Source organism: Lipophrys pholis (genome assembly GCF_963383615.2).
Source record: "Lipophrys pholis genome assembly, chromosome: 10".
NCBI classification, from domain to species: Eukaryota; Metazoa; Chordata; class Actinopteri; order Blenniiformes; family Blenniidae; genus Lipophrys; species Lipophrys pholis.
This window is the reverse complement of record NC_137640.1, coordinates 8,250,038-8,273,642: the sequence shown is the minus strand read 5'-3', so window position 1 is coordinate 8,273,642 and position 23,605 is coordinate 8,250,038. Positions and strand designations below refer to the sequence as shown.

The following is a 23,605-nucleotide window of genomic DNA, read 5'->3' as shown; positions in this document are numbered from 1 at the left end:
AAAAATGCCCATAGGTGTGGTTGATAGATGCCAATCATTTATTTTTGGTATATATATATACATCCATAATGACCATAAGAGACTGAAGTCAAAAGTTGTTGCGAAGTTGCTGAAGTGTTGCTGTGCATCATCATTTATAGGGAAGATTAGAGGAAACATTACCCTGAGCCTGGGAAGAAATTACATGTGACTTTTGGATGAACACAAAAGACAATAACATACTGTATCTCAAGAGGTATTTTTTTGCGGTCCACCAACTGACTCCATTTGCCTAAGTTTGAAAAATACATCGTTTGTGCTTCCAGGGTAATACAGCTGCCAGGGCTTGGCTTTCAAAGAATATGAGGTATGTGTGCAATACCATTATTATTACTACTACTACTACTACTAGTAATAATAATAATAATAACTTTTTATCTATTTTACAAGTCAAAAGACCAGTTATTATTATTAGTCATTGCATTGTTGAATTTCAGATAATGACTGCTGGTTATTCAATTTTTTTTTTCTTAAATCATATTTTTATCTCATGTGTCACTTATTTTCAAATTTTTACATATTGATTTATTTTCCTAATGACAATTTTAGCTCAGAATTACTTCAATTAATCTCAGTAATTATTTCTTTGATGCCTTTCTCCTTTATTATTTTATCACTATACCAATGATCTGTCATGCACTTCTTGCATGAAAAAGGGCCAAAAGAAAATGAATTTGATAAAGTGAGATAGTGTAATGACTTCAAAATTATATGTATAACATTGGCAGGTATGTTCATTTTCACATGGGTTATTACAACACAAATTTCTAAAATGACGTACTCGTTGGATAAAACAGAATACTCAAGAAATATCCGTTTATCCATTGACAAATTCTGCCTATTTCCACATTTCACTCAATAATATCATCTGCAATGATTGATGACTTGTTATAACCCTTTTAGTTTAATTTTCAATCTATTTTATTTTTATTTTTTTCTTACATCTAGTAGAGCTGCACTGTCCAAATTACAGAGAAGTTGTGGAAATCCAACACGTCAATGAAAATCCCAAATCACCAAGCATGCACTCAATAAGTGCACAAGACTGCACACTGTGGGGGTAATATTACAAATATTTCAAGATGGAGCTCGGTGGTTATCTTGATGAGAAAAGCTTGAGAAGGGATAAAAATACCACTTGTGCAGTATTCCCTCTGACAAGGGAACATGTGATGACGTGTGTTCCTAAAGTCAAATAAAAAGGAGAGAATCTGTTCCTATTGTACAGAAACAGAGAGAGAGAGAGAGAGAGAGAGAGAGAATACCATGTCATTTTGCATTGGAAATAAAGAGTGGTGTTTACCATTGGGTTGAATATATTTGCAGAAGCCCCGGGCAAAAACTGACTGAAAGCTCTACAAACAGATATGAGATTGTTGTATTTTAATTACATTTTGTGTGTGTTTGTGGAAAGAGGCTTCCTGGTGCTTCAAGGACAGCAAACAGCTCAAGAGCACAGAGTTCAGCCCGATGAAAGAGTCTCTCTGTATGTGAGATCACAATAATGAGATAGTCACAGAAGTTCAGATAAAGCAATGCAGACTTTTGGAAGTCATGCATGTGAATGTACCAACTGGGAAACTACAAATTGATTGCCCTGGCAGGAATAATAAGGATGCCTGAATCTGAATTCTGTTTGTTTTGACAACTGTGTCTCAAGCAAAGCATGTTTCCCCAATCAGGAAAGGCTATTTAGAAACAATATGAAAAGTAGATTATAATTTTTGGGCAAAGTTGATGTTCCCAGTTTGTAGTTGTTCTGTAATTATCGTGGTCATAGTCACTTGTCATTGTCACTTTCAGCAGGAATCTCTTAATCTCAATTTCCCATGGACTGTGTGGATGCAATAAAATATTTAATCGTGACAGATCACATTTCACTTAGTTTATTAAACATTACATCAAGACTTACAGCGTCAGGTTCCTTTCTGTGTTCATCATAATGTTTGCATGTCTTACCTCTTTTCATCTTTCACCATTTTATTTTGACACTCACCTGCCTTGTCTTCGTCGCTGCACACTTGCTTTTCTTTTCGCTTCTTTCTGTTCTTGTCATGGTGTCAATGTGTCTCCCCCTTCTGCAGTTATATGTAGCCCTGTGTAAAGGACACTGACATTTCAAGGCACAGAATTTATTTTTAATTTTTTTGTTTCATTTCAGACATGCAACGTTTAATACATTTTGTGCAATCACATACATATCCAATATTCCTATACACACACACACACCCAGAAATATATACACCATTTGATGTTAATAAATAAATAAATGATATCTCATGAAAATATAGTTATACAAAAAATAGACTATGTTTAAACACACACACACACACACACACACACACACACACACACACACACACACACACACACACACACACACACACACACACACACACACACACACACACACACACACACACACACACACACACACACACACACACACACACACACACAGTAAGTTAATTTTGTTAAAATACTGGTTAAAAGCCATTGAAAATTTATTCAAAAGTCTAAAACTTAGTAAAAAACATATTTTTGAGATGGAATGTATAAAATTAATTTGTACCCTTGTACCATACAAAAGGCAAAGTTTTGTATGTTTATATATATATATATATATTAATTTTATTTAATTTTTGTTTCTACAAGTCTTATGTTCCTGAAAACCCCCTCAATATTTACAGAGGTAAATAAGTGAGTGCCTGGCTTCCTACAGCGTAACTAACGGTTATGGTGCTACTGAGATGGAGTGTGATGCTATATGCTGCTACCAGCTACTTAGCCTCGACCAAAATGACAATCCATTATGTATATTTTTGCTTTTCATTTTTCAAATGCGTCATAGCTATACAGCGCTCCATGTTCAGAAATGATTCATTCAGTTCTGTCCGCTCATTCCCAAGTCAGTGTGGGATAGACCTCAGGTAAGAGTTTCTTTGGACCCAGAAGCACAAACAGAGAAGGTGTTCTATTCAACGGAGCTGTCAGGTCAATCCTACCAGCTTCCCATCAAATAAATCCAAGCTGAAGATCAAGATGGCTTTTGGTGGTTTTCTCTCCACATACTTTCAGCTGTCTCTGGCTGATGGCTTTGCCGTATTTCATTTTCACATTTATACCCTGAAATCAGGTGAAACATTCAGCGATGGAGCCTGTCACTCCTTGTCTGCAGTGGGAAAGCCTTTCTACCATTTGAATAACCTTTATCACAATTGACATTTGGATACAGCGTATGACTGAACCTCTCCTGATTTTCCTGGGTTGGAGCTCTAAACCGCATGCAAGGCGCTGACATTAACAAGGGCATTATTGAAATCGCTTTATTTCAGTGTAAATCATGGTTGTTTTTTTTTTCCTTTTCTTTTAGTTTCCTTTAATTTACTCAACAAAAGCTTTTATCTTACACAACCCTGAGAACACGCCTAATCTTAGGTCATTCTCACAAATGGGAGAAGCTGTATTTGTTCAGATGAGGCTTTTTCCACACATGGAAAAACAACCCCACAAACCAGGGAGAACATCGAGTTGCTTTTTTTTTTTTTGGAGTGTCTCATATTGGTGATCCTTTTGTTATAATGAGAATGTACTGTATCACCGGCTGTTTTCCTGCTCTGTCTTCCTTTTTAAGCTCAGTCAGGTTGCCAATAGAAGCAAGCAAACCCAGCATGAACAGAGCCTTAATCACAGACAACAGAAATAATAATAATAATAATAATAATAATAATAATAATAATAATAATTGCACTTTACATTTGCGTGTAGTGATGAGTGGTGTGATCAGTTCCTTGAGGTAGGGGGTTACATTGCCGTGGACGTATTGGTAGGTGAGGAGGCAGATCTTGTATTCTGGCGGAGAAGAGTGGGGCGCCCTGAACAGAAAAGCTCTGGCTGTGAATGAAGACTAAAGCTAACTAATATGGCCTGTTTTGTTCAGTTGTAACAAATGTTGGTATATCCATGCCTTTATCTCCTCCAGGCAGAGGGCGAGTGTGGAGGTTGATTCTGGGGGCGACAGGGATGCTGAAGCGGAAGAGGAGTGAGGTTCACATTGTTTAAGGTCTGCCCTCGTTGTACATGAATCAATATGCATCGTCTTGCTTTCACTTTTGTTAGTTTGAAAGAAGACATTGTGAAAAGACCGGACCTTGGCAACTACATAACAAGCTGTTGACAATTGTTTGACGACTATCATGGTAAGTTATATTGTGATAAATCAAAGACATTATATATATCCTTTAGAAGATGTTCAAAATTAATCATAAAAGCCCGAATGTGTTTTTGTGGAAGAAGATGAAGTCGTCCCATTTAGATATGGTAATTCATGAGGAACAATTTGAATAAACTTTAGTAATTTACCTTCTTGATGGATCCTTGTTAAGCAGAGGTGTCCAAGCTTGGTCCTCGAGGGCCCCCCGTCCTGCAGGGTTTAGCTCTCCCAGTTGCAGCACACCTGATTGCAATGAGCGGCTCATTTCTGGGCTTTTTCACAACCTTGGTGATGACATCATCATTAGATTCAGGTGTGCTGAAGCAGGGAGAGAACTAAAACATGCAGGACAGGGGCTGTCCAGGAGCGAGTTTGGACACCCCTGTTAAGTATTAAGCAGCTCATCAACTCTGACGCTTTCACCTACTGTACATGTAATATGTGACATCATCAGCATTGTTCTTAAGTTGTTAAGTGCTATTGAAAGTTTGTTGTAGTAATGATAAATACACATCCTGGAATATGCTTGCCACTGTAGTATGTATTAAGTGGCATATACCATGGACAAATAATGTTGAAAGTCACTCAAGTTTTTGGGAATTTTATTTAAAGTTTTCAGAGATATCAAAAAGTATAGACAGAGAACTATTGTTGAGCAAAAGTTTGTCACAGTTGTTCCTAATTTCAGTTACATACAGTAAATAGCAGAAAATTCCATACTTTGGAACAATTGTATTGTCAACAGAAATAATATCGGTAATTTTCAACATATTAGCAAACCAGCAAAAGATTACTTTGAGAGAAAATGTTTTTTTTTGTTTTCATCTTTCAATTAAAAAAAAGAAAAACACCTAGTTGGAGGGACTTTTACATACATGAACATTATTCTAAAACACTGTAGAGCAAGCCTAAAGCTTTTTACAGGACAAACAAAGTATTAGGGCTACATAAAAAAAAATATAAATAAAATATCTATAATTTCCATCTTGCCTTTGAGAAAAAGTCTAAATAAAATGTTATTTTTCATTGTGCACTTTCAAAAAAAAGAAAAAAAAGTCGAAATGGCATTTATCATAATCATTTGCCCATGGGCGCCCAAATAATCACATTCAATCATCTGGTTAGTCTTAGTGTCTTAATGATACATGCATCTGTTATCTGGTGTTGAGGAGTAAAAAGGCTCAGCTTGTGCAAACGATGCAGAAACAATTGTTCATATTCACTGCTTGGAAATCACTTGATAGGAACAGTGAAGCACACATACAGGATGCAGAAAGGAAACGGATTGACAGTGTGAAATTTCAACTTAAAAATGTACAACTGAGCTTTAAAAGAGGCATAAGAAGCCAGTCGCCCATTTGGTGGCTTGAAGGGGAGCTGCTGAATGCCCAGTTCACTCATATAGTCACTGTTAGTTTTCTTATACGTCGATATAAAGTCACAGAATGGTAAACTATAAATAGTCACTGCATTTTATAGAAGTTCATAATGAAATATTTGGGATATTTTACATGCTGACAATCCAACTGATTCAGAGAAAATGTTCAATAAAATATGATTGGTTCATTTTTGCGTATCTCCCTTATATGAGCATCGTCACACACTGAGCTCAACAAACAAAACTCACAAACAATATAAAAGCGCATCTAAGAGTCGTTTTATAAAAGATGTCACCGACACAAGAAAATATAAGTATGAACTGAAAGCGTGTTTCGTTTTCCTTTCACAGGGCAAATACATGAGAAGTACCTGATATGTCTCATTAGTTTGTTTTGTGAGGTGGAGTTCAGAGAAAATGTGAATGACGTAACGAGGTCACTGACACATAAAATTAGTGTCAAAACACATTAAAGCATTTAAAAGAAGACAAATGGGTAACAATACCATAAACCTCTGACCTGTAGTAAAATCCATTATAAACAGAAAAAATTCAAGGCATTTCGAAACAGCTTCACCTTTTATACCTATTGATTGTAATATTGTTCACCCCAGTGGAGGCCACATATTTTAAGTACACTTTTTTATTGCTTGTATATTTGACATAAAAAAAAAAAGAAAGAAAAAAAAAGAAAGACCTCACGCTGCTCTGTGCAGCACATTTCGAATGATTTTCAAACACGCTTTAGTAAATATCTGCCAGCTGGTTGTAGGTTCTGTCCCAGTATCCACCAGAGAAGAGCCAGTCCTGCGAGCTGGTGTGGGGATTTGGTCCCTGTTGAAACCACCTGAAATTATAGTGGAAAAGTCAGCATCCAGTGAGTGCAGACAGAGAAATAAAACAAAACAAAACAACAACAACAAAAAACAGAGAAGGAAGGTCAAGCATGCACCATCGAAAGGTTAAGGAAGACTTCTATAGAGTTGGCAATTTGAATTCTTTGCTTGTAGCAACATTAACGCTCCCACATTGCAAGAACCAAAAAAACCCAAACTTTCTTCACTGATTTAATTATTTTTGGTCTGAGTTTGGTTGGTGGGAAATCAAAACGCCCAGTTCACACAAAGATGTGAGGAAGCAGCGAGCGAGTGTGTCCGTTAATAAGCCCTCAGTGGTGTAATGAAGATTCACTGTTGAGACATTATCCATCAATTAACGAAAAGCAAAGAGGTTGGAGCATTTTGCCTCCCAGATCCTGACTGACCCCTGAAGTGGGGCTCATTCTAGCATCTATCAGTTGCCAATCAGACCCCCTGATTAATGGCGTTTGAGGATATCACAAGCAGAAAACAAGAGTCAAGAGCAACAGCAACGTAAAGCTGTTGGCAGACAGGATTAAGTGAATTCTTCATGGGTGACGAGCGCGCCACATACTGAGCTCTGCTGGTCAAGTGTGGCACAATTTAAAAGGCTTACCTGGCTTTCCGGTGCATTTTCATCAATACATTTTCAACTCAATATGTAATAATGCCGCGTTTTGTAATAATCTGCCGCATTTTGTAATAACGTTTTTGCTCCTTTTTTTTCTAAAGAAAATTTTATAATTTGGTGCATTATGTAATAAATCATCAAAATGGATGCCGTAATGAGAATAGCCATCATACCATCAGAATAACATTAAGCATTCCAGCTGAATTAGGATATATTTTAAAGAAAAAACAATGTAGGATGTTTTATTTCTCAGGCCTAAATCAAATGTTACTGTATTCATAATTCATATAATTGAGAATGTGTCCATGAGCTAGAAACAAAAGCTACACTAATTAATTATTACTGACGTAAAAATTTGGGGTGCACTGAAATTTTGCAAGACATAGAATATGTAATCTGCATTATGTTATGTAATTATTCTATATGATACAAAGCATAAAAACACATTTATTACGTTATTACATATTGCATTATTATTACGTAATGTGGCAACGTTTATTACAAAATATCACGACAGGGTGATTCAGCCCTCTGTTTAACCTTTCATGTGGAAACGGCAACAAGAGGAACAAAACTCTGTTGTTGCAGTAATTTCTAAATGAGGAAAAAAGCCAAAGTAGAGAAGGATGTGGAATTATATTGATATGGTTTTTGGTACTGGAGCTGCAGGAGAATTTTGTCATAAATGCGAAGAGTGCAATTTAAAGATTGAAATAGTGTGAAATAGAGGACCTTTAACTGTCTCAAGGGAAGGACGGTTCAGTGAGGAATAAAGCGGCACTCCTTTGGTGTTTCAATAAATGCGTTTGGGGTGTTGTCTTGCTGGTGAAGAGCTGATTAATAACATTGTGCGTTCACAGTGATTCATTATCAGCAAGCGGCTATGTCTTAACAGAAAGCGAATAACAAGTACAGTTAAGATTTGCATAGAGAAAATTAAGTGCTTGCCAACATTATAGGTCACAAGATTGTGTTAAACGTTTCAGGCACTTCAGTCGAACAGTTCTAACCTTGGGCCGAGGGGAGGACTCCTGAATGCAGCCGCAGAAAAAACCCCAAAACAAAACAGAAACAACAGAAAGGAAGAAGGCAAAACAAAGATTCAGCTCAAGCATTTCAGTGTGAAACAGTATGGACAAAGATGATAAATATGCAGCATTCAATGCAGAAACTAGACCTGAAATACAATGAAAAATGCAGGAATTGTAAGGCAAAGGCTGGATTAATACTTCATGCATCTCTTTTATTCCGTAGGATGAATCCAGCTATGAAATCAATACTCTCGGCCCTAATGGATTCTTATTATGTACATGACTACATGGAACCTGCCGGTTGGTAAACGTTACCTCATCTTCCAGTCCTCGTCTGATTTGGAGCGGTTTCTGCGAGCAGCTCTCTGCTTCTCCTCGAGCCTCTTCTTCTCTTCGCTCGCCAGATCTAAAGGGAGCATGACATGGTTGACTTACAGATTTCAGACAGAGAATTATACATGCCTCCTCGCCAACGACAGCCTAATCGTACCGAATTCACTATTAGGTACTATCAGGCTGGAGGTGTTACGTTATCACTATACACGCTGGAGGTATTATACTATCAGTGTGACTGTCTGCTCTTAAGAACACCTGAGGAGAATTTCATTGGAAAAAGAGCACAAGTTGATCTTGAAACAGGAAAGGATCTGAGTAGATTGTAGTGGTCAAAGCTCTTGGTTATTGGGAATTTCGTTCAGTGACCAGTATGAACTCGCATTATGCACTTTGGCCTTATAACACAGCTATTATAACTCCACTAAAATTGTGACGGGAATGCCGTGTATGGCACTCGACTCACATCAAGTTGTCTCAATTGCTCTGTGGAAAGTGAATTGCCACAGGTTTTGGGGGAACACGGGAAATTGCAGAAACCACTGAATGAAACAGGAAGTGGGGGTAGAGAAAAGAAAAAACAAAACAAACATCCTGTGGTGCCATGAGGCGTTCAGGGGACTTGAGGGAAGAATGGTTGGATCTGTAAAAGTCCCCCTATAGAAACATCTCTTTACATAATATATTTTGATTTTATGGGAAATAAAAGCAGAATTAGTTTCAATGAGACCTTATCTTAATGACTTTATAAGATGTGTATGAATGAATAACTCCTGGAGCTCCTTCCTCCAACTACCTCATGAGTGAATTACCGAAGTGTGCACATTTACAGAAGACAGAGCGAAAAGTAATGAGTTGCTTTCTCAAGTGCCTAGTTATTTTTACTTTTCAGTACCTTGTATAGAAATATTGCTACTGTTTAGAAAAGTCATACTTGTTATTCATGACTGATTTGAACTTGTACAAGAATGACAATTACCAATGTCGCCGTTTTCCATGGCTCGAATGTCCGGCCTGAGCCTGCAGTCAGTCTGGGGAATGACTCCCTCCATCTCCTTACGGAGCTCATTCAGTTGCATTGCGAAGGACGTGAAGCTGTACATCTATAACATATGCATTAACAAAACAATACGTTAACTTTTTCCTCTTAAAAAGGCATAAACTCATGCCTCTTTGAACACTGCACACCATTGCTGCTGATGAATAACATGTAAAGAGTCAGTGGGACCTGGGCAGAGTTTGCTGGTCTCGGCTTGATCCTCCACAGGAGCTGGCTGCCAGGAATCATCTCTACAGTGTCTGCAGCCGCTGAAGGAAGCTGCTCTTGAGCCTCACTGCAGCCCTGCAACCAGTTACAGGCATCAAGGACTTTAAGTGAACTGGTGTAAAAAGTCTTATTTTACAGTACATTCATATGTTGCTGCCGTTGCTTATTTTTAGGTTTTGTTCACCAAAACTAAATTTCTACCTCCGCTTCTATCTCGCAACTAGATTCTGTGATGATTTTCAGTTGCAATAACTACAAAGCCTCCTTCTGTCTCTCTTTTTTAAAGCACTTATACACGTGGGATCAGATTCTTGAGTGTTTCGTCTTTCCTACCACTTTGCTGCCTTTTTTGTCATTTTTCTTATGTGCTTCAAAACCAGCAGGGTCAACCACATACAGGCACTCCGTCCACTTGCCGTACAGTGCAAAGATCTTCTTTTTACTGTGAGAAACACACACAGAGGCACTTGTTAGTGTACAAAATGTTGTTAAGTAAAAAAAAAAAAAAAAAACGTCTTGTTTCAGGCTCCTTTAGCATCTGATGTCATGCTGAGACAACAAACAAGCTTTTTCTCATCTCTCCGCTTGTTCTTGGCATCTCTTTGTTCCATAATGTTTCACGTTGTCATTTCCTGTATTGGGCTTATGTCCAGCCCCTCAGGTATTAACATGTCTTGCAGCACACATTTGTTCTTCTTCTCACTGCTCACTTCTCTCTTGGCTCTGCTTCTCTTCGATGTTTGGACTGAAGCATCTTCTTCTCTTGCTGCCCTTTGCTGATATTCATCATTTAAAATACATAATGTTTGGCATCAAAGCACATTATTTCAATCACCAGCTATTCTGTTCTGTACGGTGTTTAATTAAACAGCTTTGAGCAGCTTATTAATAAAATTACTAAATATTGAAAAATAAGGAATCACTAATTAAATGCCACTGAGAAGATGAGCTTTTTGACACCAATTATGAATCCTTATAAACACAGAATAAAACCAACCCTGCTCTGCATTAAGTACATCCCCGACTATGTAGCATACAATAAGTATTTAATGATGAATAATTCTGTGTGGTAGAATTACAAATGTTTCGTCGGGTTGCACATACCTCATTCCTCCTCAACAATTAAGATTATATAATTAATGGATCTCTGTTGTCAAATCAACCTTTCTGAAAATCGTGTTGTACCTTTTGTCCAGAATAAATCCATCAACCTTGTGGAGTTCTTTTCCAAAAAGGCCACAGGGTTTGAAGTTCAGGCAACATTTTTCACCAGTTCTGAGTGAAAAAAGACAAAAAGACAAAATAAAAATGTACAACTTCACTCTCTCTGTCCAGCTTCTTCTTCCTTAAAATATCATTATAAGCTTAATCAACTTACACACGATGTCAGGCTATTTTATTTTGGAAAGTATCTAAACTGATATTTTAGAATATTTGGATAAGTATGAAAGACACATAATATTAAAAGATTCAGTGAAAACAGACAAGACAAACATGTGGAAGATTTGCTAACAACAGGTTGGCCTCAACTTTAGACTTCCTTTAAAACATTGTTAAGCTCATGTGGAAAGTGTATTTACGGTTCATATATGCCCTGTTTAACTCTTTAGACTGCCGACAGTCTGCTGAGCATAAACTAAATCATACCGTTTAGAAGTATAAATGCACACAGCCTTTCCTCTCCATTTCTTTCTTTCTTTTTTTTTACACAATATCACATTATCTTAGTGTCTTTCTCTTTTTAAAGTTTGAATAACATCTTCACAGTTACAAAGTAATAAGGTTTGGACAGATTTTGAAAAAAAGAAAAGGGAAAAAAAACAACTTGCCTTTTCATAGTTTCCATCTCTCTGGAATAAGTTAAAGCTTTGCCTTCGGCCAAAAAATAAATAAAAAATCCTATCTCTTTCAAAACACTTTAAAGCCATGACTATCTTTGTACAAGAGTTTAACATACTATTTTAGTGTTGTCTTTGCGTGATATTTCACATAATTAACTTTTGATCAGAGCTTTATTTTGGAGATTAGCAAGTCTTCTCTCATCACATTACAGACCTGAGGCCTGCACTACGAAGCACGATTAACATACCCTGGGTATTTGTCCATTATTTGGATTGACAAACCCAGACACGCACAACCCTCGATAAGCGCTACGGCGAAGCAGGTTATCAACTAATTCAACCCAGGGTTTCCCGATCACGATTAGTGTGTGTTCACATTAAAAGACAATCGCAAACTTGGGGAAACCGTGCCGCTTATTTTACGATGGAGGAGCAGACAATTATCCTTCACATAAATGGAGGATTCTAACAGATCACCCAGGTGAAAAGCACCACTGTTGCTGCAGCCGCAGCCAGGAAGGAATGCTGGCAGAAAAATTCCCGACTCTGTTAAGGCGTAACTTGGTGAGATGGCACAATGTCTGTTTTTAGTATCCGATGAATTAACAGACACTCTGATCACTCAATTTCACTCTATAACGGCACAGACGTTTCCTCATTGCCCTTCCTTTAAACTTCCATTTAGTTTTTTTGAGGCTCCGCCCCCCCCTTGTCTGATCATATTTTCTATTCCTCACTGTGACGGCGCAAGTGAATGTGCATTCCATAAATTCATGTTTCTGCAGCTATGCTGTGTCGTACCATTATTATCAAGCTCGTTATTTCAGATGCAACTTTGGTAGGACGTGAACCAGGGAGGAAGGAAAACCCTGAAGTTACCTCGATAAGACATTTTCGAAGTAGAGGCCTCAGCTGATCAAAGCGCTCATCATATATTTACATAAAAACAACAAAGAATCTCCTGATTTAAGACTCAACTGATCTGTTATCAATAACGCCATCATTTTTGCTGCTTCAATAATGATGCTCTCACTCAGTTTGGACACTGATATGCCTGTCTGCAGCCAGATTTACACCCTTGTTACCTGAAACCAGCGAACAACATCACACATCGCCGTATAAAAGAAAAGCTCTGCAATGAAAGAAGCTTTTTCGTCTGTTTTTCCAGTTTAAAATAATAACCTGAAACATTTTCAGTTTTCAAATATGAAAAACCTACATGAAACTATATTTTATTCCTTTTGTTTGACAGGCTTTTGAAATAGGACTTTGCAACATTATGATAGCTAATATTAATGTCACCATGTTTTTTGACTTTCCAAGGACAGATTTCAGTTTGTCGTCTCTCACCTGTGGTTGACCACCTCCACATTTCCATACTGCTCAATCCACAGCTGCCCCACAATGATGTTGTGAACACAACATGTGGGATTGGTCCACGTATAAGCTTCATTGTGTCTGGAAAAGTTAATTAAGGAGTATTCTTACGATCGTCACACGCGACAAGAACAGATTTAGTTTTAATGAATCTGCCAGAGATCTCAGGTCAATGCTCTTACTTGGGCAGCTCCAGTGTGATGATGCCTTTTGGCTCAGCTTCCACACTCTTGCCCCAGAACTTCAGTTTGGGGTAGATGGATCCATGAAACACAAAGTCTTTCTCGAGACCCTCAGCGTGGAAGGCGCTGACTGGGGGGTGATGGCTGACCTGCTCCGATATGAGCCTGAAGCCCAGATCCTCCCTGAGATGACCAGAGATTGTGTGAGTATCAGTCAGCGTGTTGGAGGATGAACAAATACACAACCATAGTGTATTTCATAAGTACACTGATGTATATTTACAGTTATAGTAAGTGAGCCCAAATATGAGTGTCTGCTGGCTAAAAAAAAAACATCTTCTAGTTTGTTTTTCCAATTATGAAATGCGCAAAATGTAGAGCGTGTCCCATAATAACTAGAGGCGCATTTGAAAAGTAAATTTGCTCAGTTGAATTCAAACAAACACTTCCATTTAATTAAAACTTAATATTCAAGGACTTTAAAAAAAAAAAAAAAAAAAAGTTTTATAAGTTTAGCTTATAAGGTATGAAAATCAACTGTTGAAAATATGAAGTAATGAAAAAAGAAAGTTTTGTTTGTTTTCCAGCAGAGGCCACAATTATCACAATTATCACAATTCAATGATTAAAAATGTGTGAAACTTGCAGTTAGAGATGTAGACGAATACACAAGTACTTTTTCATTTATAAATTTTTTCAGTTCCATCTGAAAGTGGTCATATGTCTTGATGCCATCTCCAGGAGCTGCACAGTCTCTCTTACCTGACCAGCTCGTAGGTTTCTCCCAGCAGAGGGTTGAAGGGTTTACCCGTCCGTTCCCACTGGGACGCCACTGCAGACACTGCAAATGCAGCCACACACTGCCAACAATGCAAAATAAAAATATAAAAAAAAAAAAAATGCAGGCTGTACGTTTAAAGCAATGATACCTCCATTTAAAACTCTGTCCAAATGTGTCATGATGTGCGAGAGGGAACTACCTTCATTCGCTCGATAGAGTCTGAGGATTCGTTGGCCTGATGGATGAGGTACGTGTGCTCCATGTACTCTGTTAGACGCTGCAGGAAACTGAGAGGCTCATTGAAAATTACAGGCATTGTAATTTTGGAGAGCTCCTGAATGAGACATATAAAAGAAAAAAAAAAAATTGTATTACAAAGAAAAACATCTGATATGAGTATAATTGAAATGTAATTATTTTGATGCTTTTTTCTATACCCGTAACATAAAAAAAAATCTTTCAAGTATTGTTCAGATTTTAACTGCAATAGTTATCGTACTCTGCAAAAAATAAATATTATTGCGATTCTGATTTTCATGACTAAGCTTTCATTCTTTCTTTGCATTTTCTCAGATTTAATTTCTGCTATATTGATCTCTGTTCTTTTGGCTTCTTGTAAAACCGAGAATATTACTAAAAACGATTATGTACAGAGCTTTTAACAACTTCACTCAGTCGTCGTATCATCATATCAGAACACACCCTTCTGTAGGTTAGAGGTTTCTGGGTTTTCTAAAAGTAAAATGGGAGGAAGATGTTTCCCCTATCAGGCTCCTCTCATGTGGAACCAGCCCCCCCCCCCCCCCCCCCCCCCCATTTCAGAGACTGTTATTAACCGTCTTTACTTACTTCCTGTTTCAAAAAGCTTAGAGTTTAGACTGGCTGAGGGCGGCTTGGTCGTTCTACAGTGAAGGTTGAGACTGCGCTCAGACCGTCTTTGCTGCACTGCAACGTACTGTATTTCAATAATGGTGTTTGTCTCTCTCTCTCTGTTCTCTCAGTTCCCTCCATTATCGCTCTCTTTGTTCTCTCTCTCTCTCTCTCTCAGGCTCTCTCTCTCTCTCTCTCCCTCTGTAGTCTTTTGCCAGCTCTCCTTCTCTCTCTCTTTGTTCTCTTTCTCTCTGTTCTCTCTCTCTGGAACTAGAGGTCTGTTATTTGCAGTGATGCCAGTAACGCGCTACTGAGTCCATCTCCTCACGCCCGCGCACCTGACCCCCCCCCTCGTCTCCCCTCTCAGCTAATCACAAGCCACCTCGCTCTAACTCAAGTTCAAGTACTATAAAATAACAGGAACGAACACTACATCATCAAAACCAGTAAGCGAAAGAGAGTTGAAGAGTTTTGGCAAAACCGGTTGTCATTTTTTATGTCGAGACTGTTGGGGGTGTTGTCGGGAGCTGTTGAAAGTAACAGTTACTTGTAATCTAACTGAGTTACTTTTAAAGGCAAGCAATCAGTAAAGTAACCAAGTTACTTTTTAAAGGAGTAACTAGTAATCACTAATCATCACTTTTCAAGGTAACTGTGGCAACACTGGTTATTTGTACCATCAAGTGTGAAGCAAAAGGGAATAGTTTGTTGTCTGATGCTTGTGTGTTTGCCTTCCCCCTATCCTTCCATCTCTTACTATTTGGTATAAATTGGTGTCGGAATAAAGATTCTGCGATGGGTTCTTCCTGGTAAAAACAGTTTTCCTTCCACTGTCCCCAGTGCTTGTGCAACTGTTGCATGTTTCTGTATAGTCTGATTAATTCTAAAGTTATTTGATGGTTTTATTGGAAGTTTGTTTATCACTTTAATGAAAGTTCAAGATTGTCAATGTTCATTCTGGCCAAGTCAGAGTCGTCTGGTTGCATCAATTGAGTAAAGCTGAATAAAAAGGGCCAAGACACTGGACTGAATGTCACTCTCAAACCAAAGCAATTTGAAACAGCATCTGAACATCATTCTCACCATGCCGATGCAGTTCCTCAGGATACTCCAAATGCTGAAGTCGTTTCTTGAGAACATGGGTGCAGGTAAGCTGGTCCTAAATAGCCCAGACACACAGCAAATCGGGTGTATTTTCATTTAGTATTTAGGACTTGAAGTGACTCTGCCAAAGTCTCTGATGCACTTTGATGCTCACAATAAATACTTCAACTCACACAAAGAGCAGACAAACCTGGTCAGCAGCCTTGAAACCATTAAGAGCACTTATGCCTTGTGAGTCAAACACAGAGAGAGAAAGTCGCCTCAAACTGAAAGTTTGGAAACTTTTCTTAAAAACTCAGGTAGAAAGAACTACAAAAATGTGAATGGAAAAAAACAACACATTATTACCCCTTAAAAAAAAAAACCCTACAGGTGCCAAACTGTCCAAACTGATCATTGCATTACACAGTGACCTTATTAATAATTAACATCACCAACACGAAGCTCAGTCCTTTCAATACAAAGCTTTCTAGTGCCTTGACTCTAAATTATTCACACTACGGAGTAAAAAGACCAGAGGGAGCACAACAAAAACACACATACCATTCACTGTGAGAAGCTTCTGACATTAAAGAATATTACCGCTAAAAAGATGCAACAACATGGACAACAGAAGGTCGGCTCTTCGCTCACATCGTCTTGTAATAATAGAGAAAAGCCAAGATGATCGTTGGCATGTTTGGAGCGCCATGGGGCCACATTGCACCGCTAACCTTTGGTCTGCTATCCCATTGGGCAGAGACTCATCCTGGTCGCCATGGTGATCCTCTTGCGACATGCTAGTGGGGCTGCCGCGGGGGCTGCTTAGCATTAGAGGGCCTTCGTCGTTGTCCTCCCCCTCGTCCTCAAAGGAAGGGCTCGGCGCCGACTCAAAGACGTTCAGCGAGCGCTCCGAATCTGAATCTGATGGAGACAAACGTGGAGGTTGTTCAGTTTCACCACAGGACAGAATCCAAGAGAGTACCTTGCGCATCATTACTAACTGATACGTTTCTCTTGGCCAGTGTGACACTTTCACTTGTGTGTTTTGGATATTTTAATCGAAATTATTTTTAGTTTGAGTTGCTGGAATCAATGTAGATTATAATTTCTGTCAAGAATGGATCTACAAACAGGAGCATCTCAGCAATATCAAAAAGAGAGTATTTCTAAATAAGGGAGGGGCAGGTATTAACGCATTAATCCGTCAACGCCAAATGATGATCGCACAGTAATACCAGCTTGTTTTTATATGCTTGTTGCTCATTTGCTCTGAATGCGGATACGAGCATACATGGACCATTAGACACAGTACTGGCGTGTGATCAGCATCTTGGCACAAACCAATAAGAGCATTCAGGGGAACCCAGGACGCGGCATTTTAAAGCTTGTGAGAAGCTGACTTGTCTTGACCTCAGTACGATCACCAAGCCGCAGTTCATCGAAGTCTGCCTGCCTCAGTCAGGTGACAGGAACTCATCCAGTGATGGCAGCAGGTCAGATTCTGCTCAGCAACCAAGAAGCGAGCACATCGTTGACAACGAGGCAAAATGACACTGAACTGGTGATTAGCAGAGACGAGGGGGCTTCGACTGATCTGTGAGGATTTGTTGTTATGGGGACCGCGACTTTTGTATACCTCGTGGTGTTGTCTTACAACGGGGATCATGTCATACACATGATGATGTCACAACTTAATGCTGAGGCATTATAGGTTCTGCTTGCCAAGTCGGTTTAAGTGTGACAGCAGCATCAATCCAGTTGACAACATATTTTAACACATGTAATAATAACACATCTCAAAGTAATAGAAGATTATGACAGCGGTTCTGTTTGGATATAACACTCTACACAAACCTTTAATGGCCTGTCAGTATCAAATGACTGTAGTTTGCTTTAGATTCTTTGAGTTTTTAAGGTGAGACGTCAAAGACGTGCTTTATCTGCATCTGTGCAAAAGGGAAGACAGCAGTTGAAAGGCACCCCATTCGTTATAATATCTGAGCAGAGCTATTTCACTTTTGTTTATATTAAAGTACACTGAGATGCAAAATGCATTTTTTTTAATTCATATTTGAAATCCGCACATTTCATTGAAAAGAATTATCTAATCAATCATGATTCAAAAGTCTAATCACAGCCCAGGAAAAGTTAAAATATCAGACCAGATGCTTTTCTTATTGTTTTAATGGGAGGCCTTAATAATCATCATTTACATCTTTAGAATGCTTGAAAGTTTACAATTAATACAAGTGCAGAAATAACTGCGAAAACGGAACTTTTCAAAGATACTGAAACTTTGAGAAGCTCCTGTATACATGTTTTTCAGACAAGAACATGATTAATGAAACTTTGTTCTTTAATTTCTCCTCATGTAATTCAAGATCTCTATAAAATTAAAATGCCATTGTCATTTTCTAAGAGCCTCTCAGCTTCCTGCTGTATCCAACAGAGTACATGGAGAACATGTACTTTAACGAATCCTCACATTCTGTTAAGAAAAAATAATTAACTTTCTAAAGATTTAAAATTTTTTGGAGCACCGTAATTAGCTCCGTAATTATATGTATGACTACGAGTGAGCAGGAGACTGTGCATGGACTCTAACACTTTCATTCTCTCTTTCACGCAAAAAAAAGAAAAAAAAAGAAAAAAGGGGCAAGACGCCGAGGCGGCTGTTTGAATCGGTACAGAATGTAAACAATAGATTTTACTTATTTTTTTTACCTTTATCTTAATAAGCTTTTAGTTTATTTATTCAAATTTTTATGCTGTTTTTAATCATTTTGTTTCTTTCATTTCTTTGTAAAGCAGCAGGAATTCTCTTGTGTCTGAACGGCGCTCTATAAACGCATTTTAATGCGTTTATAGAGAACCAATGAAGTGTCAGGCAATACTAAGAGTTATTTTTGTCAGCAAATGTCAGGACACGACACTTTGGATGAGACATCGCTATGAGTGCACCCATAAAAGAGCTTCTCTTTAAAAAGCAAAATTCAATAAAACATAACATTGCTGAAATATCTAGGTCAAGGCCTTTGACCTCCGTACCAACATTAAGGCAGGTGTTCATAAAACAAAACAACTGACCTCTCCTAATAGGCTCCCCAAGTGTGGCAGTGCTGAAACAATCATGACCAATTATTAACGATCTCTAACAAGCCATGTCCAAAAAAAAAAAGTTTAGTTTTTTTTTTAAAAACGAATTCAGTCATTACCTTGATTACATGTATACATTTTCAAAATATTTCTAAAATGTGAATCCCAGTTTCAATTGAAAAAAGAGATTAAACTAATTGCTATGTTACTAAAAAATATCATGCATAGTGAAAGCAAATGCAAGTTACACATGCAGACTGACATTAATCGTTTGTTTTCATAACTTTGTTAACTTGGTGTAATTCATCAAAAAAGACAAAACATTTCATCAAGCTGCCAACAAGTGCAACATTTCAGTGGTGCTATCTTCAAGACTCATCAAGCATCAGTCAATCCCATTTATTTAAGTACTCTAAACATGCAGAATTTTTTTTGTTTGCAACAGCAAAAACACACAGTCATGTCTGATGTCTTTTTTTTATTTTTTTTTTTTTAACCCCCAAACACAACCAGGCAACACTAGAAGCTCGAGGAGCGGTAAACATACCAAAGACATTCACTGGCAGGAAAAAGTATTCCAGTGTCCTACGGGTGAATGACAGAGCAGCGAGTGTGAGCAGGAGCTTGTCACAGAATCTCCTGCGTGTCCCGAGTGCATTTGATAACTTGCCGACTCACCAGACACGGCGTCGTAGAACTCATCCTCGCTGAGGGCACTCCGCGGTGACGATCCTTTGACGACGGATTGCTCAAGTTCGTGGTGCTCTGTGGCGAGCGTCTGCAGCGCTTCAGAGAGGATCTTATTCTTCTCTACCTCCTGCTCCAATTTCACACTGCGCACCTGAGCTTGCCGCGCACACACACACACACGCACACACACACACACACACACAGATCACTTACAGAAACATAAACTAAAATGGATTTTAACTTCTGCACGCTGCCAAAAAATTTGCATGGGGGTTCAAAAGTTTTAGGTCTGCATCCTATTTCAAGCAAGATATACGTGACAAGGGGTTGTGATGGTGGCAGGTCTGCAAGTAAACAGCATGTTGACTGATCCGCCCCTTTGCTTTGTCCTCTCATTATCAGACCCACACAGAGCGAGACAGACACGGAGCTGAGAGGGATGAGCCATGTTTATCTGTAATGGAGGACAGCTGCCTTGACGCTACCGTCTCAAATGGCCTGCTGGAGAACATGATTCCCGAGGACGAGAGGGGATCAAATGAAAGGTAATGGACCCAGATATAAACTGCTATATCTTCCTTTCACACAACACATTGCTGTTCTGTATTAAGAACTTGCGCTCAGTTTCAGAACACGATGTTTCAGTTAACTGATGAGGCCATCGATTGTAAAGTAAATAAAAGTGGATTAGATGAGAAATCACCATTCATAAGACAAGTATGAGCAGAGCAAAGTGGACAGAAAGTGCAGAAAAGCGATTACTCATCACTTGATATCACGGAACTGCACTAGATTCAAAGAGTAAAGTTCTGCTGCTGACCTCTCTGTGGGTGGCTGACGCCAGAGCTGCAGGAACTGGAAGTGATTCAGTATCTTCCCCTCGCAAGGGCCAATATACATGGAACCCGCTGCTCCATTTAGACAGCAAGCCATCGCGACTGAGCCACACTGTACTTGTGTGAATTATTTCTATTGAGACCAGGCCTTTTCATGGCGAGCAGGGAGAATCTGTGAGCCTTTTATCATGAGCTCTGCCTCTGCAGATCGCAGTTCAAAAGACCGTGCAGCTGAGCGACGGCGGCTCGGACCAGGTGTAAAGCCTGAAAGCACTGATTGCTAAATCAGAACATCTGTGATGGTTTTTGGCAGCCTCTGCTTCACTAGCACTGGTGTTTTCTCTAAAGATCCCGGAAGAATTTAACTGTCTTTGTGACGTGAAGTTGTACTATTAAAAAAAAACAAGAAAAAAAAAAACAGGGAGACTATTCAAGGAGGTTTTTTTTGTGTGTGTGACACCTAGTAAATAAATCAGGCTGTGATATTTAGCAGGCAGATTCGTCTATTTGCTCATGCTTAGCTGAAAATGAAATGCAGGCAGTCGTGCATAAAAGGGCCAAATCTGTGCATTGTCATGTAAAGGCCAGCGTCCCTCAATTTCCACATCCGACGACGATTGGGGACATTCATTAAAGCCACGCCGCAAAGGCAATATCACTACTTTAATTTAACCCTCACAACTGATTACTTCTCATTTTGATGTGATCTCATTCAGACAGGACCACCTCTTATATTAATCACTGATGGATAATAATGCAAAACAAAACAAAAAACAGCCTCTCAATTTAAGTTTCCAGCTCTGTTACTGAGTCTTTTGCTTCGCGACTACAAATAGCTGGGATAATTTGACATATATTGCCCATAATCAGCAGCATCGGTGAACCGTGATTCAAGTTCAGCCCAAGTAGAAGAAAATTAAATGTTCACTCAACAAGCTCTTTGTTACATCTCTAAGCACTTGTGTTCATGTCTTGAAATGTTAAAACTTGATACGCTCGCAATTGTAAAATACAACCACCCATGCTCGCTTGCATTGATTAGTATGCAGAGAAATTGGAGAAGCATATATGGAATTGATGAAGGGTACTAATGGAAGAACAGTTGAAAAAACCTCCCAACTTTTTAATCTAAGTTTTCTTTTAGCTCTGGAAAACTACGTTTTTGGTTTAACATCACGAGGAGCACATCTTTGTGTGCTACATAATCTGCCCCATCACTGACAAACGGTTTAAATTCAGATTCAGGGACAGTCGTAAAGCAATGCAACAGATTTAGTCTGTTCTGTTTGTCCCTAAAATCACTGCTCCTTGTCAAACCTCTGCACACCTTAGTCCACCTCCACGGTACATTTTGTTTCTGGAGAGGAGCTGGAAGAAATTTACTGGACTATTACAGATGAAGTTAAAATGAATGAATAATATGAGGTTAAAATATCTTAGAGCTGTGATTCTCAAACTGTGAGCTCCTTGTTGTGGTCCTAATAATGATTAAAATGTATATTGAAACATTTTTATATATATAAAATTGTCAAAATAGTATAAAAACTAGAATGTAAAATTTTTTATCATATGTACAACACATATTTCAAATATGTATATAAGTAATTAGTCCATAGCCAATAAGCCTTCACTACTGCATGTTCAGGTTAGCTATAATGGTGGACAGCTGGATATTTTCCCAGGTGGTACACACCGTGAAAAGTTTGGGAATCACTTTCTGAGAGAATTCAGAGAGAAAAGTACTATACAAAAGACTTATCATTTTGAGGAGCCAACTTGTACTTATGAACTCCTAATGCATATGAAATAGGTGGAACTTTGTCTCAAATCTGAACATAATGACTTGTTTCTACGGAGTTGAAAGACTACAAACATGTATGATTCCTCCCAATGTCACAAAGTGGAGCATAAACAAGTGATAAACAAGGTGAAGGAGCTGAAAATGTACAGGTACAGGTCACCTCCAGTTGTAAAAGCATAACCACACATGCCTGCTTCCACTCAATATCATGCACACATATGCGCAAGCACACATTCACAAGGTCATTAAATTCTACTGCAAATCCCCACAAAACACAGTAGAGTGTGGATGAGTCATAGTTTTGATCTTCTCCCTCACCCTTGCATTGAATGATGACACTCAAATTTGTATCGGGTTCAAAAAGCTTCTGGATTGACACAATTGAGTTCAGTCTATGTGAATACAGAACAATCTGCGTGTCTGAAATAATTTATGCAAGTGCACTTGAATTAGCAGGACGGACATGGGTAATATGTTGTGTTTAACTGGCAGTATTCAGTGTATCCATTATTCCATCCGTCCATCCATGGAGACTATGGCAATTCATTCCATTGATATATGCTGAATCAACAGTCCATGACATTTTGTGCAGTTGTTTGAGCTGCCAAGAGGATCAATCAGATAGTCTCTGGTAAAATAGACTGTAAAAGTTTGACATTTAAAACTTTCCTTGAGCCTTGTCATATTAGCACACAGACTAAGATTGCTAAAATGGTAGGCATTCATCTGATTCTAAAGAGGCTCATGAGCTGTAAATACCAGTGTGGCAGTACTGTCAATCATAGGGCTTTTTTTCTTTAAGGCGTTTTGCACCAACGTAGAAAAGCATGTAAATCTATCAGCTAGTCTTATATATATATATATATATATATATATATATATATATATATATATATCATAGGATAAACACAGAGAAAAATCAAACACACATGCAATCCAGTATCACCAATATACCAAACAAGCATGTTTGTGGTAGGAAGCTATATTTCCTGACATATTTTGGCAGGATGACACTGTCTGCATCAGTAGTGGAGGTTAGTTCATCTGGCTTTTTACTGGGAAGAGGTTTCAAAATGAAAGCCACTGCTTCTCCTCAACCTGATCACTATCTCTGGGGGTCACCGAGCATGACCTCGATTCTCTTCAATGGTCCCTGGGCACCACACAGTGCACTGCTCCTTCACCACTTTATCCTGTTCAGGGTCACGAGGCGCTGGAGCCAATCAAAGCGAGGGCAGGGTGCACCTGAACAGGTTACTCCACACAGAAAGGCCCTGACCGATTGCTCCTTCG

At 38.6% G+C, this 23,605-nt stretch overlaps 1 protein-coding gene across 3 annotated transcripts in view; it reads right to left on the bottom strand.

Annotated features, from left to right (window-relative positions):
• Window positions 1–4,837: 4,837 nt before the first annotated feature.
• Window positions 4,838–23,605, bottom strand: part of osbpl1a (oxysterol binding protein-like 1A) — a gene marked incomplete at its 5' end in the record, with an annotated part of 35,118 nt that continues 16,350 nt past the window's right edge. For 2 of the 3 annotated variants that reach the window (XM_080472695.1, XM_080472694.1), the window contains 14 exons: window positions 4,838–6,477; window positions 8,132–8,152; window positions 8,468–8,558; window positions 9,465–9,588; window positions 9,714–9,827; window positions 10,086–10,194; window positions 10,938–11,027; window positions 12,944–13,051; window positions 13,153–13,335; window positions 13,915–14,012; window positions 14,133–14,267; window positions 15,887–15,962; window positions 16,621–16,810; window positions 19,664–19,826. In XM_080472695.1, the coding sequence (XP_080328821.1) occupies window positions 6,375–6,477; window positions 8,132–8,152; window positions 8,468–8,558; window positions 9,465–9,588; window positions 9,714–9,827; window positions 10,086–10,194; window positions 10,938–11,027; window positions 12,944–13,051; window positions 13,153–13,335; window positions 13,915–14,012; window positions 14,133–14,267; window positions 15,887–15,962; window positions 16,621–16,810; window positions 19,664–19,826 (1,605 nt within the window). In that variant the 3' untranslated portion in view covers window positions 4,838–6,374. The remainder of the gene's footprint in view (window positions 6,478–8,131; window positions 8,153–8,467; window positions 8,559–9,464; window positions 9,589–9,713; window positions 9,828–10,085; window positions 10,195–10,937; window positions 11,028–12,943; window positions 13,052–13,152; window positions 13,336–13,914; window positions 14,013–14,132; window positions 14,268–15,886; window positions 15,963–16,620; window positions 16,811–19,663; window positions 19,827–23,605) is intronic. The other variant, XM_080472696.1, reaches the window with a different exon arrangement.